The sequence below is a fragment of the Equus asinus genome, chromosome 7 (assembly GCF_041296235.1).
Source record: "Equus asinus isolate D_3611 breed Donkey chromosome 7, EquAss-T2T_v2, whole genome shotgun sequence".
NCBI lineage: Eukaryota > Metazoa > Chordata > Mammalia > Perissodactyla > Equidae > Equus > Equus asinus.
Window position 1 is genome coordinate 69,461,604 of NC_091796.1, and position 18,267 is coordinate 69,479,870.

The window sequence follows — 18,267 nt, forward strand, 5'->3', positions numbered from 1 at the left end:
ATTTTTTTTTTGCTGTGTATCCATTAGCACATTTTTATAGTTATAGTTATTAATACCTAGGTCTTTTAACTTTTTTTTTGGAGAGGAAGTTTGGCCCTGAGCTGACATCTGTTGCCAATCTTCCTATTTTTGCTTGAGGAAGATTGTTGCTGAGCTAACATCTGTGCCAATCTTCTTCTATTTTGTATGTGGGACACCACCACAGCATGGCTTGATGAGCGGTGTGTAGGTCTACACCTGGGATCTGAACCCGTGAACCCTGGGCTGCCAAAGCAGAGTGCACAAACTTAATCACTATGTCACCAGGCTGGCTCTTCTTTTAACTTCTATACTGAAATTAAAAGTGATTTATCCACCACCATTACAATATTACATTATTCTGTCTTTGTCTTTTATTTACCTTTATCAGCAAGTTTTGTACTTTCATATGCTTTTGTGTTACTGTTTAGAATCCTTTCATTTCTACTTGAAGAACTTCCTTTAGCATTTCTTGTAAGGCAGATCTAGTGGTGATGAACTCCCTCAGCTTTTGTTTGCCTGGGAAAGATTTTTATCTGTCATTTTTGAAGGATGGTTTTGCCAAGTATAGTATTCTTGGTTGGTAGTTTTTTTCTTTCAGCACTTTGAATACATCCTCCCACTCTCTTTGGCCTGCATTGCTTCTGCTGAGAAATCTGCTGATGGTCTCATAGGGTTAAACTTGTCTGTGACAAGTTGCTTTACTCTTGCTGCTTCCAAAATTCTCTCTTTGAGGGTAGATCTTAGTTGTTATCATCACAGAAAAAAAATGATTATGGACATATTAAGCATGAATTTTACTAAATTAAAAGGGGTGAGATAAACTAAAATGCATTTTTCTTTATATAGAGCCCTGCTCTTGAATCTCTCTTGCCCATCCTTCCAAATAGCATTCATCAACTTCTTTCACACATTTCTAAGATGTATGTCAGTGGTAATGTCTTTATTAAATAATAATTGTTAAATAATTTTTAAAAATTTCTTTAACTTTTGATAATTTGATTATAATGTGTCTAGATGCGAATTTCTTTGGAGTCTTCATATTAGATACTGTTTGGCTTCCTAGGTCTGAATATCCATTTCCTTCCCCAAATTTGGGAAGTTTTCAGTCATTATTTCTTTAATGAGATTTCTGCCCCTTTTTCTCTCACTCTTCTCCCCTGGAACTTCCATAATGCATATATTGATCTCCTTGATGGTGTCCCATATGTTCCTTAAGCTTTCTTCAGTATTTTTCATTCTTTTTTCTTTTTTCTTCTCTGACTGGATAATTTCCAATGACTGATCTTCAAGTTTTCTGAGCCTTTCTTCTGCTTGTTTTAGTATGGTGAACCTCTCCAGTGAACTTTTTATTTCAGTTATTGCTCCATGATTTCTGTTTGGTACTTTTTCATATTTTCTATCTCTGTTGAAGTTGTCACTTTATTCATGCATTGTTCTCCTGATCATGAAGAGCATCTTTATAATAGTTATCTTGAATTCTCTGTCAGATAAATCTTATATCTCCATTTCACTAAAGTCAGTTTCTGGAGATTTATCTTGTAATTTTGTTTGGGAGGTGTTTCCTTGTTTCTTTGTTTTCTTGACTCTTTGCATTGATATCTGTGCATTAAGCAAAACAGCCACCTCTCTCAGTCTTCACAGACTGTGTGAGAACTTTCCAAGTTATTCATGACACCATGCTGAAGCTGTCCCCTGCCCAATGAGGAAAAACCCAAAACCATGGTAGATGTTATCTGGCCAGATCTCTCACTCAAGCAGTTATACCAAAAGATGAAGGCCTTGGCTTCTTCTCCAGCACAATACTGGGCAATGACTCATTCATCTTTAAGAACTTCACCTGAGTGGACTTTTTGAGCCTGTCTAAATTTTTACCCACTCCACAGTTCCATTTGGAACCTTATGAATGACTAGTTCTTGCTCCCCATTATTACCACATCCATCCAGTGGCCAACACCAAGAAACTGTCCTTGTGATTAACAGACTCTGAGCATCACAAAACCTTCAGAGTTTTTCTTCTCTCCTGAACTCTTTCAGCTCAGTCTTATCCCATCCACGCTCTTCAGTCCCCCATGAATCCTCTTTGTACCCAAGATGCAGCTCCATTCTGTAGCCATCAAACCTCCTTGTGTTCTCAACCTCATGTCTTGCCCTACTGCTCTCTTCTCAGTCTTCCCTTTTCTAGGCACTATCAAGCCTTAGGCCTTTGCCTCCAACCTTCCCAGCCTTCTCCACCTACTAGACTCTTCTTCAGCCATCCTGACTCAGCTCACTGTCACCTTCTTGTTGATGCTGACTCTGATTCTCTTTAGCTATAACCTAGGCTTCTCCTTCTTTGATCCACATGTACTTTGATCCTAATTATGGTATTCATTTATTTATATAAATGGCATGTGAACACTAGAAGACATAAATCTGTGCTCTGTACCTAGGTCTTCAAAATGTAAATGCTAAATTTATTTGGATTATTTCATATTTTTCTTACAGTATATAAAAGATGAGTTGGGGACATTGCTATGCTTGAATGAACTATGTTCACTATCAGACTTTCTGAGTGACTTCGGCAAATTATCATAGATCTATTGCTTCATTTGTAAAATGGTATTATTTTCCTACTTCTAAGGTTATTGTGAGGATTAGATAAAATGATAAATGCAAAATACTTAGCATATAAGTGCTCAATACATTTTAGTTTTTAATACATTTACCTCAGTGACTAGCACACAAAAGGCATTCATTTTCTGTATCTAATATTAGTCAGTGTTTAATTACCATTAAGGCAGTGACTATATCTTCATTTCATATTCCTCACAGTGCTTAGGGAAGACACATACACAGGTTAGGTCCTCAATTAATTTGGTTAAGTACATTAATCAGAAAATAGCTTTGTCACCTTGGGTTGTGGAAGGATTTCTAAAACAAGATGGAAAAAGTAGTCATTATAAAAGAAAAGATGAACTACATTCTAATTAAGTGCTTCTGTTTATCAAAAGCTACCATAAAGATGGGACAGATGAGTCACAAACTGGATATGATATCTACAATAAATATAACTGAAAGTGGATTCATATTCAGAATTTATTAAAAAGAAAATAACTCCTACAAATTACTAAATAGAAGACAAATAACTGAGTAGAAAAAATGGGCAAAATTCATGAAGAGGGAATTCACACAAAACAAATAAATGAATAAGAATAGCCAGAAACACAAGGTGCTCACCCTCTATAGTAAACAAGAATAACCAAAGCAAAACTACAGTGAGATAGCATTTTATACCCATTACACAGACAAAAATTTTAAATCTGACAACATCAAGTTAAAGTGAAAACATGGAATGATAGAAAGTCAAATGCCCTTCTGGTGTGAGCAGAAGTAGAGTAACTATTTTAAAAAATAACTTGGTAATGATGCACTAACAACATGGATGGATATGACTGTTGCCTCTGGGGAGCCAGGAGGATGGACTGGGGATGTGCACAGAGTTAGCTTCAATTATATTGTCGTTACTTCTGCTTCACAAGTTGTTTGGTGGGTTCATGGGATTTTATTGCTCTTTTTAACATGCGATTGCATAAATTATTTTTATTGTATCAAATATTACGTAAAGAAAGGTTTTGAAATGAAAGGTCCAATGATGACAGTTGGGCTTTTGTATTTTTAATTAGTTATTTATTATAATTCAAAATAAAATATGAATTACAAACTTCACTGTGGATGTGACCCAGATGGCAGGTTAATGAAGAAAACACATTTATTCTCTTCTGCATCATCATGTCCCTTTTTTTATTTCACAAGAGAAGTTTGAGACTCTCTCTCTGATTGTTCACTCAAAGCCCAGAAAAATGAAGTTTTCGTAGACGACGTTTCTTCTGTTTGACTTAACGTATTGCAAGTGAGGGTTTTTTTAGTTTTTTCCAAAATTTTTGAAAACAAATCAAACATAAGAGTAATCCAAGTAAGACCAAAGGTATACCAAAGTATTATTATTGCTGGGTAAAGTCGTGTATGTTTCTGAGGGGGATACGTATCTAAAGGCAAAAAGTAAATCACGTTTAAATCATTGGAAGATAACTTTTGCCTCTGATATTCTCTTCTCCCTCATAAACTATACCAGACCAGTGGAAACTCATAAAAATGTCTACATTTAGAGTCTAATCACTGTTTATTAAATGCCAACCAGAAATTAAGAAGCAGTACTTCCGAAATGACTATCATATTGAATGAGAATATGGGATTATAGTTACAAAATTTTGTTTACATTAAGCTTTTTTGTAACATATCTATTATGTGAAGGGAAAAAAGCTCTATTTCTATGTATGATTTCAAAAGTATCTATGCAAATCTATTGAGCTGAATTCTGAACATCTTACAGCATGAGCTGGAGTCAAGATGTGCCATAAAACTTTGAGACATACGTTAATGTGACCATTTCTTTGCTTTCATTGCTGCTAAGGATTTACTAACATAAAATATAAAAACCTTTTTTAAAAAAAGAGCCTTTTAAAAGAAACTCAAATTTTGTTTTTTAAAAAATGATGTGGGGCCCGCCCCGTGGCCAAGCGGTTAAGGTCGTGCGCTGCACTTTGGCGGCCCAGGGTTTTGCTGGTTCAGATCCTGGGCATGGACATTGCACCGCTTGTCAGGCCATGCTGAGGCGGCGTCCCACATAGCACAACCAGAGGCACTCACAACTAGAATATACAGCTATGTACTGGGGGGCTTTGGGGAGAAGAAGAAAAAAAATAGAAGATTGGCAACAGTTGTTAGCTCAGGTGCCAATCTTTAAAAAAGAAGAAGGAAAAAAATGATGTAGCCATCCACAAATATACATTCCCACTCTGCCACTGATTTGTTCTTTATGGCTACAAACATGCCAGATTTTTTTTAACTTTTTATTGTAAAAAGTAATTTGAAATAATAACTAGAAACACAAAGAAAAAATACCCATAATCCCGACAACCATCTCACACTACATTGAAACTCAATGAACATTGGCTTCATTCTCTCAATCTTTACACTATTTTTGCCTCAAATATCCTTAAAACTAACACTGTGTATCAAAAGGTAAATAATCATAAGAACTCTAGTCACATTCTGGCATTTGCTAATAAAGACTATATATCCTTCAGTGAAGACTTGCCAAGGAGCACAGGATAAACTATAGGTATCCAGCAAAAGCACACGTTTTAATTGCATTTAACATTATATTTATTATATATATTTTATTTATTTATATATATTATATATATTTATTAATATATTTAACATTATATTATTATCATTTATGGCTTATCGCAGCCTGAATTGTAATTATCTATTTATATGTCTAAATCCTACCCACTCCAATGTGTACTCCTTATAGACAGGAGCCAAGTTTTAGTCAATGTTGATTCCCCAGCACAAATCACTCAAGACTTTCATATGGTAAGAAAGGCTCAAGAAATACTCATCGCTAGAGTGGTTGAGTGGCTAGTTGATTGGGAGAAAAAAATCAACTAGTTCAAAGTTTCCCTCATCTCAGCTATTTTATATTAGATCAAATTGAATCCTACTGGTCAAGTAGCTTGTCCAAGTTGACCCGCATAGATCGTAGTAGATGAAACATCAATGATCAGCTTCTTAGCTCTGTGCTTATGGTGGTAGAAAACTGATTCTTCTACGTAGGTGTGAGGTGTGTGCATGTATGCACAATGGGGTGCTATGCCTATGTTCTTTGGGCTAATTTTTAAAAAATATGTTAATGGTAAGAATAATGCCTGATATTATGATGTTAATTCGAGGCAGAAATGAATCAAGATCAGTGGAAAAGTTTTCCAAAATGTATAGCCTGGAAATTTGCTTTATTCCTTTAAAGAACCTACCAATACAAAAAGGCCTTATAGAAATAATCCTTCTTACAAGACTTCTTGGATATTTTCCTGTTGAATTTAGGTATATACATGAACACTTAATGTCTGAGGGTCTTTATTTCCTCCTGATGTGTATTTATTCCAAGGTGAAAGTGGACTGAAAGCACATGTTGCATGGGATTCACCCTTTGTACTCACTATTTTCATCTCACATGAACTTTGAATACCTGTATGAGTAAGTGGTGACATGCTTTGAAAAGAATTCCTCTGTTCCATTTTCCTATAATCAGTTTACTCTGTGGCCTGAACAAAGGAGAACGTTGATGGAAAGGAATTATTTTGGATTCTTTCGTGGATTGTCAGGTGACTGGAGTTTTGACCTCTACCCTAACTCCTATAGATAAATGCTATATTTTGGGTTATACTTTACTTCCAATCCTGTTGATTCTGTGACTATTAATGCTAATACAATTCTAAGATTAATAATATCAGTTGACTTACCTATTACATAGTCACCAAACCCAATGGTACTTAAGGAAATGAATGCAAAATATAATCCTTCCTCATAAGTCCAACCCTCTGTATGCGTGAAAATTAGTGGTGGTAGCAGGATGAAAATGAGGAGCCCAGTTACCAAGAAGAAGACGAGCATGCAAATTTTAACTTGTCCCTAAAAAAATGAAAAAAAGTGAGAAAGGAAAGAAGGAAGGAAAGAAAGAAGGAATGGGAGGGAAGGTAGGGGAGAGAAAGAAAGGGGAAGGGAAGGGAGAGGGGGGAAGGGAAGAGGAAGGAAGGAAGAAAAGAAAGAAGGAAGATGTTAATATCAATCCAACAGCCACCAGAGAGCTATGGTCGACTAAGCTACCATTTGCCCCTTTCAGCTCCTTTCCTGACCAAGGGCTTGCGTGCTGAATCCTACCATACTCTGACTTGCAGACTTCCTCTGCATCTAGGAGTATTTCCCAGCTCTGTCAACTGAACCATCTTCTTCCTTATGAATCTCTGTTGTTGACCCTTTATTTCAGTTTTCTCTCTTCGTGCATTTTGTTGCACTTTGCATAGTTTTAATGTAAAACAATTTACATTCCTGCCATGCCTAGGTCTCCGACTACAATGTTCATTTGCTCTGTGACCTGCTCACTCCCACTTCCAGCTCTGGGTCCCACTGGCTGTGCAAAAGGGTAGGATAGACGGTCACCATCTGGAAGTTCAGGACATTAACTTTTTGAGGCAAATAAAAGAATCATATTTTGTTAAAAGACATTTCAGCACCTCAAACTACAACAAAAAATAAATGTATTTTCCCATCTAAAAACTGGATATTCCATTTACAATTCTGTATCATATTAATTGATTAAATGCTTGTGGTGGTATAATTCAAATTCATTCAACAAGTGTTTACTGAGTTTTTCCCATTAGTAAGTACCATGGGAAGTACTCAAGGTACAAAGTAAAAATAAGACAGTTTGTTCACACAGAGATTACAGTTTTGTTGGGGGGAGGAGGAGAGACAGACAGGTAAACCAATATTAGAAATAACATGTTTTAAACTTTCACTTATAGAGTACCTCATATGGGACAGACACTATGCTAAGGGCTATACATATTTTTTTGACTTATTATGGTAAAGGGATCTCAGAAATATTTCCTTAAATTTTAGCATTTATATAATATGCTGATTCAATGATTACATTGTATTGTGGGATTTGCAGTACTTTCTAAATTTGGTGGGCTATGGAGCTGATGTTATAGAATTTTTATATATCTTGTTTCTCCAGAGATTTGGGAACAGAGACTTCTTATCAACTTTGCAGATCAACTTTGCAGATGCTTCTTATCAACCTATATAACACACCCAGAGCAGGAGAGAGGAGAATTAGAGGAGAGTGGAAGAAACAGGTAGAGGATTTCCAGTTTATATTTTGGAACTGCTAAGGAGATTTGGGAACAAGAGGAAATTTATATTGAGGATTTTCTTTTCTGTGGGAACCACTGTTAATAGCTCCTTTTGTTTAACTTTGTATGGTGGTGGCAAGCTCAGAGCATTCTATATCACTGACAAAATTTTATTTGGGTCATGCTATTATCTGGTGAACTTGAGTGACCCTGTCTGATGAGGTTGTTTAGACATCTTTATAAGCATGTAATAAGGTACAACCTCGGCCTTGTGCTGGCTTTAGAAGGCAAAGTCCAAGAGATCTTAAGTTTCTGAAATGACCAAATCTTTAATACCAGAGATAATTGCAAGGATTGATAACGTGGCCCCAGGAGAACAAAATGGACAAAATCTTTTTAGATGCTATGTGATCTCCTTCCTTGAAGGAGAAAGAAACTTCTCTGGTTGAACTATTTCACAGAGGATTTTTGGTCCCTAAGGAATGCTCAAAGATTTTGCCCCTCTTTCCACCTCTCCCAGAATCCACCTGCAAGAGAGAATTGCTGGTAGGAATGGGTCAAGTACAAGAGCATTCACTAACCACCATCATGGAGTAACTGGTGAAATAATCTCCCAGGACTTTCTTTCTCCTGACTTCACTTCCTTGAGAGTGGGTAAGTGGCACCAGCCAGGATCTGCTGTTACTCAGCACTGCTCTTTCCTGAGAAGGCCTGGGGCAGCTGGCTTAGACTAAGCTGTTTAGACATTGAGCTGGCCTCATAGTTATTACTCTTAAGCTAGTGAGTGTGAATCCAAAGAGGAATTCCTGAGGAGCACCCTGCCTCAGTCATCTATTTAAACTGGATGAGCTAGGCCTGCAGGGTTATTACTAAAATTCAGCCTGCTTCACAAGATTACCTCATGCAAACCCTCCTGGTAATAAAAGCAAATATCTTCCGGTCTTGTCATCTCTGCATATCTCTTTCTGGGATGCCTGGAATATTAGGAATGGATGATCCATCCGTGTCATCTATCCTTATTTTGCTTTGCCCCAACTCGACACATTTGTCTAACAGTTTTCCAAATACCCTCTCCTAATTATATACTTCTGTAATCTGTAGCCTTAAATAATTTCTTGCCCTTAGCATGTCAAGAAAGGAATTGTGAGATAAAAGAGCTCAGACTCTAGCATCATAAGAATTGAATTCAAGTTGATAACTTCCTCTAGAAAATCTAGATGTTAGGTTTTACCATACTTACCTCATAGAGCGGTTCAGGGAATCAAATAAAATCACACCTGTGCAACTGCATTTATACCATAATATTCTATAAGAATTCTTTGAAATAATACTCCTATTCTCCAAAGAAGAAAAATAAAGCACTGTAGTTATTTTGGTATTATTACTCTTTTCTCGATCTAGAAGTTCCACTAAAAATAGGGCAAGCATACCAAATACGTGTGTGTGTGTATACATGTACGTATACGTATAATAATGCAGATTATTTTTAGCTTGTATTTAACAAGAATTTATTAAGTGTTGTGTACTTATTCTTTGTAAGATTATGAATCCAAGCGTATGTAAGAAAATTTTAAAATACCATTTAGTAAACATTACCTCTTTGATTCCCATATTCTGAAGGTATTTCCCAAGTCCGGAAAGTGGTTGTGAGATTGCTTTACTCACAAGTTCCAGGAAGATGATAGTGAGAGGGATCCCCAGTAAAGCATAGAAGACACAGAACAGCTGGCCCATGGGGGTTCTGGGGGCAATTGTCCCGTAACCTGATGGATGAAGAGAGGCGAATTTAATATCCACTCAACATTACTACTCTCTGGAACACGCACTTTTGATGTTTTATTGTTGACAATATTTATTATGAAAGCCCCGGCAGTACACATAGTTTTTAAAAGAAAACGTATTATTGAGTCATTTAACATTCAGAAATTTCTCCTAAGGAGATGATCAGAAAAGTTAGAAGTGTGTAAAAATATCACCAAAGCATTATTTAAGTGAAAAATGGGAACTAACATAAATGGCTAACATTAGAAGAGATATGCTGAGTAAAATGGTCCAATAAAATATCTTGCAGTCTTTAAGAATTACGTCGTGCAAGCATATTCAGTGATATGGAAAATTAATCATATATTGCTGGGGGAAAAAAGAGATTTTTTGTAGATTTTGCTATAATCATTCATAATGGGTGTATTTATGGGATAAAGAAAAGAAAAATGGAGAAATTTGCTACTTTGCATATAGTCAAGCTTGAATAAGCCAATCTCTATTACTGAATCTTATTTTAATTTATACATGTTGGTATTTGCTGCCTTATGTATAGAACAAAATTTAACAACATCTCATTTCTCTAAGTTGTGGATTTGGGATTGCTTTTGTGAAAACATGTTACACAGACTCACACACACTCACACACACACACATAATTGATGACCTGAATAGTTTTATTCCTTCTGTGCTCATGACTCTTAAGTTTAATTTTTATTTTCAATGATATAAAAGAATAAGAATGCAATATCACCGTAAAAAGGTGGAGGAGAAGAATGCTATACCAAAGTTTCACAGTTTTTCATGGAGTTTACAAAAAAAACTCCCTCGGCTGCCTGTGGTGATATTTTAAACAGCCTGGCAATGTTAAAGCTATTACAACAAACGAGGAGTTCATGCCCATTTAAAGTCATGCCTGAACTCATATGAATTCATAGTTTTCCTTAACTCACGTGTTTAAAAGAATTTGTTTTAACAACCAAGACAAAGCAGGCTAATTGACAGTTTTCAGGACTGAGATATCAGCACTACCTCCATTCCGCAGACAAGATGATACTTTGATTCCATCTCAACAAGATAAAAATGTCAGAACACCAGATGACAGAAAACGGTCAAGTGGGCTCACCTCCTTTAATTCCCTGTGAAACAGAGCCATTGGGCGCTGTTGAACTGCCTGAAGCTAAGATTATTTCTCTACAGTGGCTCAGAGCTGGAGTGGCTCACTGGGCTTGGGGTCAGATGACAAAAGGCATGCCCACCATTCAGCTGGCCTCTGTGGGCACTACCAAGCCGTGCACCAAGGTAGGAAGGACATTCAGACCTCTGCTGTTATTCTCCTCAGGGCAGAATCCATGGGTTATGGTGACATCTGTTCCCAACACTCTGACCTCATGTGGATCCCTGAAATCCAAGATTCTCCCAATTTTTTCACTGAAATACAATAAACAAGTGAGACTGGTTTCTAAACAAATATGGTCATCTGGCTGGGAATTTGCAGGCATTACATTCTTCGTCACTGTGAACATGCATCCTATTTTCAGTAAAGGAAAATAGACCTGAGCAGGCCATACTTGAGAATAACAGCCTTCGCTTATTAACCATCTCCAGTGCCACGAGAAGAAACATTCCACGGCAGTGCCAGCCGTCTGTGGCAGTCTACAGTGGCATTTCCCAGGACTCTCCGAGCATCTTTGACAACAGCTATCTTAAGGTACGTTTATGCCTTTTGGAAACACTAAAAGCCCTTGGTTGATAATAAAATATCTTAGAAGTGTCTAAAGTTTAGCAGAAACCTATGGTAACTGTTTGTTTTTAAATCACAAAATTCTCCAGCTAAGTTCTAGCCGAATTCCAAGGAGACTTATAGACTTCTTAGTTCTATCAGGAGTCCTAGAAAATCTGGCTGGTTCAGGCTTTGCTACTTATCTCACCAGTATGTTGGAAGACTAGATGGAAATACCATGGCCAAGATGACCCACTAAAGAGAAAAGGCACACAGAATTTGCTAACGAAGAGACAAATGATCTAAAAATTCAAAATAAAGGGGAAGCTGCATGTATTGATGAAACATCCTCTTAAAAAAAAGAAAGCTGTTCTAAATTTGCAGGTTGAAGGGTTATGGCTCATGTAGACAAAGCTCCCTGCTATGATAAAATTTTAAATGATTGGCACCCTAATAAGAAATAAAAATAAATTACACTAAAAATAAAGTACTATACTCACCTATTGTGGTTAATGTGTATGCCACAAATGAAATAGAGTTCTTAAAATTCCAACTTAGATAAAGAGTCCCATTTTTTAAGGGGATTATTCCATTTTTTACAGAAAAAGTCAGTGTCTACAAGTTAAAACAAAAAGAAGTAAGGATTAATTTGATGAAATATATGACCTTTCCCTTAAAGCAATATAGGAAAAAATCCACGTATGTGGAATTTAGATTCTGGCAGGGGGAAATAAACATAAGCATTAGATAATATATTAGGAGGTGATCAGAGACAAGTAGGGCAGAGTAAGGTGGAACAGCAGTTTTGGGAGGGGGATAGTCAGGGAAAGTCTCGTTGAGAAGATACGATTTGAGCAAGGACTCGAAGGCAGTGAGAAAGTTAGCCAAACAAGTATTTGCGGAAAGAACACTACAAGCAAAGGAAACACCTAGATCACAGGTAAGAGTCTGGACTATTCTAGAGCAAAGTTGAGGACAGAGTGAAAGAAGAGGAAGTAAGAGAGGAAATAGAGGAGTAGCAGATCACGTAAGATCAAAGAACTTCAGCTTTCAGTCTGAGTGAAATGGAGAGGGTCACTGAAGGTTTTGAGCAGAGAAGTTGACTTACAAACCAAAAGGAGACCAAAAGGGTCACTTCGGCTGCTGTAGTTAGAAGAGAATGCAGAGAGCAAAGTCAAAGCCAGGAGATTGTTAGGAGAATGTTGCAGAACTCCAGAAGCTCCAGAAGAGACTAGATGGTGGTCCAGTGAGATGGGGAGGCAACAGTGTTGGTGACAAGAAGCAGTGAGACTCTGATAGGTTTTGAAGGTCCAGCTAGCAGGATTTCCTGAGAGATTCAAACTGAGTCTAAGAGGAGGAGCATAGTCAAGGATGACTCCAAGACTTTTCATGGGAGCAACTAAAAGAATGGAATTGCCATCAAGTGAGGTGAGGAAGGCTGTGGTGGTTGAGGGTGGGTGGAAAAATGTCCTTTTTAAAGGGAAAGAGCAGGTGTTCATTTCTGGAAATCATGAATCTGAGTAGTTTGTTAGACATCCAAGTGGAGGTTTTAAATAGGCAAGTGGATAGACAATCTGGAATTTGTGAGAAAGACCTCAGCCCAAGATATAAATTTGGGAGTTGTCGGCATGTTAAAAGGCCATGAGATAGATGAACCACAAAGGAAATGAGCATAAAGAGAAAAGTTCTGAGGACTGAGCCCAGGAGCCCTTCAATATTAAGAGATTATTGAGAAGAATGGAACAACTGGCAAAATAGGAGGAAAATCAGAATTAGAATGTGGTGTCTTGGAAGCTGTGTGAAGAAAGCCAATGCTGCTAACAGGTTACATGCGAGGAGGACAGATTGTAAGCAAATTTTAATTATGGCCACTTTCTTGAGTGAATCTAGGAGGGGTGTGTGTAGACTGCTGATTGAAATGGTGGACACCATAATCATTTGTAAATAGCACACAAAGAATGACATAAAGATGACATTAGGGCTACCTGTGATTTAAAGGAGTGGGATGGGCTCTTTTTTTCTTGCCTGTTCCCCTAAAATTCCATTAAAATAACACTAAAAGTACATAAAACAAAATAGCAAAACACAGTATTGAAAAGCAAGAATCATAGGTAAATCTGAATTGTGAAGAATTTCTAAAAGATGTAAAAGAAATGAAATTGATTGCTAAAGAAAGAGACAAAAAGTCCAAAACTGAAAAGAAAAATAGGAGCAATGTGCTATGCAAATGAATGCTGCTTTTCACATAAAAATCCCAACGGCACTTCAAGCTCAGCATCATTCATTAGACATGGGCCAGGTAGATGCACATAATAGCTATTAAAGGAAGGAAGGGAGGAAAGGATGAAGGAAGGAAGAAAAGGAGGAAGGGATGGAGGTGGGAGGGAGGGAGGTTTTGCTCCCAATGCTCTATAAGATTTATGCAGGTCTCCTATCAAAACTAAGCAAAAATAGCATAAAATGATGATTGCACAACTCTAATATACTAAAAACCATTGAATTGAAAACTTTAAGTGAATTGTAGCATGTGAATAATACCTCCATAAAGCTGTCATGTTTAAAAAGCACATAATGATTTATGTGATCACCACCACAATCAAGAATACAGAGCTATTCTATCAACGAAACACGAAGATGTTTTATAGTCACGTTTCGCCGCCTCCACCCTCCGTCGCTGACCTCTGGTAACCACTGATCTGTTTTCCAGCACTATAATGTTAGTTTAATGCTTTTTAAAGAATTCCAGACATTTACTGAAATTCTCTATCCTCTATTAGATTTTCTTAAACTATTAACCACACTTATTTTAAAGTTTTTAGATGATAACTCCGCATCAAATTGTTAGTGAGTCTCTTTCTAGTGTCTGTGATTTCACCTAGTTTCCAGTCAACTGTCTCTACTTTTAATCACACTTCCTAACTTTTAATTGGGCGCGGCCATAGTACATGAAAATTTGTAGAGATTCTGGTTGATGTTATTTCTTTAAAGAGGGGACGGGGTTTTATTTGACAGGCAGATGGAATAGAGGGAGAGCACCTTGATCCTGCTTAAAATTAATTTTATACTTTTTTAGAGCTTCCTCTGTTTTCAATTTTATTTCTAGATGTGGCATTTCTAGGATCTCAATGGAAAGCCTATGGTGTTTACCAAGTCCCTCTAACCTGGTGAGCCTTGACCTCCAGTTTTAGTCTCCCTGGCACCAGACAGCTCTATATAGCTCTTTGCAATCACAGATGCTGCTTTCATGTGCTTTCCTGAGGGCGTACTCTGCACACACGATTTCGGAGTTGGCCAACAGCTGGAGCGGGATTCGTAACAGGTTTGGAATTTGAGGACTTTCTCACTCTGAGGATTCCTCCTCTTAGGATTTTCTCCCCAAATTCCAACCACTGTTGGAGCCCCCAAGTTCTGACTTTTTGTCTCCTCAGCCCAGTAAGACTGCTGCTTTCTGCTTGGGCTCATTGCCCGGTACAAGCAGGGTTAACTGGAAAGTGCCCACAGAGGAAAAGACAGGTGGATGTGGAACTCAGCTCATGTGCTTTCTTTAAATGGTCACCCCCTTTTGGGTCCTGCCTGCTTTGCTTATACTCCTGTGTTTTCAGACAGTTCTTTTCAAATATTTGTTTTACTCTATAATTGTTATCAGTGGGAGAGTGAGTCCAATCCTGGCTGTTCTTCCGACCCTCGCACAGGATACCTCTGAGAGTCCAGATGCCCGTGCAATGTCTGCTCTGTCATTTCCCCTCTGACTGTATTGTCCCACCCTTCACATTCTCATACGGTTGTCTTCATATCTCCTTCCACTACGAAGGCTTATCTTTTTCTCCATCTCTCTTCAGATGACAGAAAACTAGTGCTAGTTCAGGTAAAACACATAGGAAGGCATTCTATAAAACCTATCTTTGGCTCTCTTCCACACAATTGGCACATTTATAACTCTCAAAAACAAAGCACCTTTATCTCTTACCTGAAGAAAGATTTCAAGTTCATCTGAAGTTATGTGGGCGTAGTTCTTCATTAAAGCTGCTTTGGCCTCCAAAAAGGAATTTCTCAACTCCTCCTGCTTGTCTGTCTCCAGAACCTGAAATATCTTTGCCCCCATCAAGTAGTAGCCCACAACGGCAATCAACAGTATGCACCTAGAGACTTGAGAAGCAACCACCTCTATTAGAAAACTAAAGACCAGAGGAATGAGAGGCACAGGAGGTCAGACTGCCGTAACGGAAAATAGCTCCTCCCCAAAACAGAAAACAGACAACAAAAAAGATCTCCTCCTCATAAGGAAAAATAGCAATCTTATATTTAAACAAATATACAAAAGTAAACAATCCCAAAATATGCATGGCAAAATTAAATTTGAACTCCAATTGTATTCTGATATGAAATATCCTGAACTGTGAAAATTCAGGGGAATAAACTCTGTTTCTGGGGAATGTTAGTCAACTTAAGAGGAGAGGAGGGGACTTCGTCAAATACTGCTATTTAAGGATTCATAGACTGGCATTTAGAGGCAGATGAGTCCAGTATAGTTTATTCTTGGAGAAATGTTTTTGTAGGTTCAAAAATATGTCTTATTAGTTAGCTTGCCCAATTCAGATGAATTTGGTTGGATTATCTAAGCTAAGGTCTCTTTTTCTATCTTCATTTCTGGTTCCTCTCTGTGCTGCTCAGCATGAAAGAATAAAAACTACCTATTGAGTAGAAACATAACTATTATCTTACTACCTACTGAGTAGAATAATAACCATTATCTTGCTGAGACCTGACTCTGATGTGAGACCTGACAAGGCAGCCCAATGATTGTCTCAATTCCCATAGAAATTCTTTGGAGATATACTAGATTTTTATATGGCTGCCCCACCAAATCACACCTACATCCCTATCAATCTCTTCCATCAGAAACTGACTCAGACCTCAGTAGCACAGGCCCCAGGCACTATGGAATCACTTTGTTATTGTGTGATTTACAAACTGAAAAATATACTTTGGAAATGTCATAGAACAATTAGAAACACTTCTTCAAGTTGGTACATATTAAAGTCAATATACCAATTGGATTAAATACTTTAAAATATCAAATGCACCAACATAGAAATGATAGATTCTTCAAAGGACAATAAATTTAATCTTTCTGTATACAGATAGTTCAACTTACGTTAAAACAATAAAAGTGGTAACTAATTTTTTTCCAGATTTGCAGTATGATTACATTGTTTGCTAGTCTATGTTTAAACTGAAGAGTAATATTAGATTCCAAAAAGAAAGAGACCGGAGTAAAGCAGAATCTATCAGATTCATTGTTATTTTTATTGTACTCTATGAATAAGGAGAAAAATTAAAATTCTAAGATTCACCATCAGAGTATGAAAAAGGAAAATGCATTCAGTGATCTGTCAAGAAACACTTATTATGGTTTTAAAAACAACCCCCTGGAAAGTCTTCACCCAAGACTAGGCCAGAGCTTCTCAGGCTAAGCTTCCACTCACACAGAACATCTTAAAGCAGTCCTACCTTTAGAGGAAGATTTGTCTTTATCTTTCTTTCCCATGGTGGGCTCAGGCAACAGCCCTGCAGCATCTGAGCGGTGATGTAGATTCTGGGTGATCTCATAGCAACATCACAATTATTCCTGGAACCTGGGGAGTGGCTGGTTCTACAGACAGTGCCCCTCCCTTTAGTTACAATGGATTCGTTTCCCAGGGCTGCTGTAATAAATTACCACAGCCTTAGTGGCTTAGAACAACACAAATTTTGATTACAATTCTAGAGGTCATATATTCAAAGTGGGTCTCACTGAGCTACAGTCAAGGTGTCTGCAGGGCTGCCCTCCTTCTGGAGGCACTAGGGGAGTATCTGTTTCCTTACCTTTTCCAATTTATAGAGGCCATCTGCATTCCTTGGCTCATATCTCTTCCTCCACCTTCAAAGTCAGCAGTGCAGCATCTTCAAACTTCCTCTGATGCTGACTCTCCTGCCTCCCTCTTTTGTTGATAAGGACCCTCATGAATACCTTGTTCCCACCCTGATAATCCAGAGTAATCATCCCATCTCAAGGTCAGCTGATTGGGGACCTTAATTTCTCCCTTGCCAAATAAAAGAACATATATATTAAACAAAATAATAAAATTAAAAATCTTGGCTGAAATTAAGGGTTCAATAAGGTGTGACTATTTTTAGTACCATGTAAATGACTAGCATAGGGACTGATGTAGAGTAGCTGGCCACTAAATTCAAATTATAACTATTAATAAGTGGTAACTACTATTAAATTTAACATGGGTCATGCATCCTATTCATTGGGTTATTTCTCACAATAATTTCACAGTGATATATAGAGATTTATATTATTTTATATATTATATATAGATATGCAATATATGTCTGCTATATGGATTTGTCAGGATTCATTTGGTTAAAAGTGATAAAACCCAACTCAAATTTTCTTGAATAAAAGTAAGAAATTTATCAGCTTACATACCTGAGAAATCTAGGCATGGATGATGCCTGGAGCAGACAGTATTGGTACTTGCCCCGATACCTACCTCTCCATAGTGGAGATCCAAGAACTCTTATCCGGCTTTGGGAGCAGGGCCAGCCATCACACTGGGTAAGGCAGAAAGGTCAAAGGGTTAATGTCCCTGAAAGCAGTCACAAACCAATGATGGGAGCTGGTGAAAAACTTCTCCAGCTTCCGCCCAGGGCTGCCTCAGAGAGGAAGACACGTCTCAGGACCTCCCCTAGACTCTCTCCCCAGTTCCTCACTGGGGTTGAGCCGCAGAGGCCCACAGTATTAACATGCTTGAAAATGCATCCTTTATGGCCTTCCTCCACTTTTCAATCTCATTCCCCCACCTCCTTACCAGTATTTCTTGGGTTCTCCTCTCAAATAAATTGCTGGTACTCAACTTCATAGCCATGCCTGAACACTTGGACAGCAACTGTAAACCCACCAGGTATTCCCTCCAGATAGTGTCACAACTAATCTTAGTATGGCATTCTACCTGGTAAGTGTGACAGTGA

At 37.7% G+C, this 18,267-nt stretch overlaps 1 protein-coding gene across 4 annotated transcripts; it reads right to left on the reverse strand.

Moving 5' to 3' along the window:
- Positions 1-3,199: 3,199 nt before the first annotated feature.
- On the reverse strand, positions 3,200-17,520 carry LOC106845851 (potassium channel, subfamily K, member 16-like). 4 transcript variants are annotated; one of them, XM_014864287.3, is made up of 6 exons: positions 16,759-17,520; positions 15,215-15,393; positions 11,748-11,862; positions 9,360-9,526; positions 6,369-6,537; positions 3,200-4,046 (listed from the first exon to the last, which is right to left on the reverse strand). In XM_014864287.3, exons 1-6 carry the CDS (start codon positions 16,793-16,795, stop codon positions 3,802-3,804), a joined length of 912 nt encoding a protein of 303 aa, XP_014719773.1. In that variant the 5' UTR covers positions 16,796-17,520; the 3' UTR covers positions 3,200-3,801. The 4 variants fall into 4 exon arrangements, 1 of the variants encoding a protein (XP_014719773.1); XR_011504616.1 differs by adding an exon at positions 10,846-10,955 and having other exon boundaries at positions 3,201-6,537; XR_011504615.1 differs by adding an exon at positions 10,651-10,955 and having other exon boundaries at positions 3,201-6,537.
- Positions 17,521-18,267: the final 747 nt, after the last annotated feature.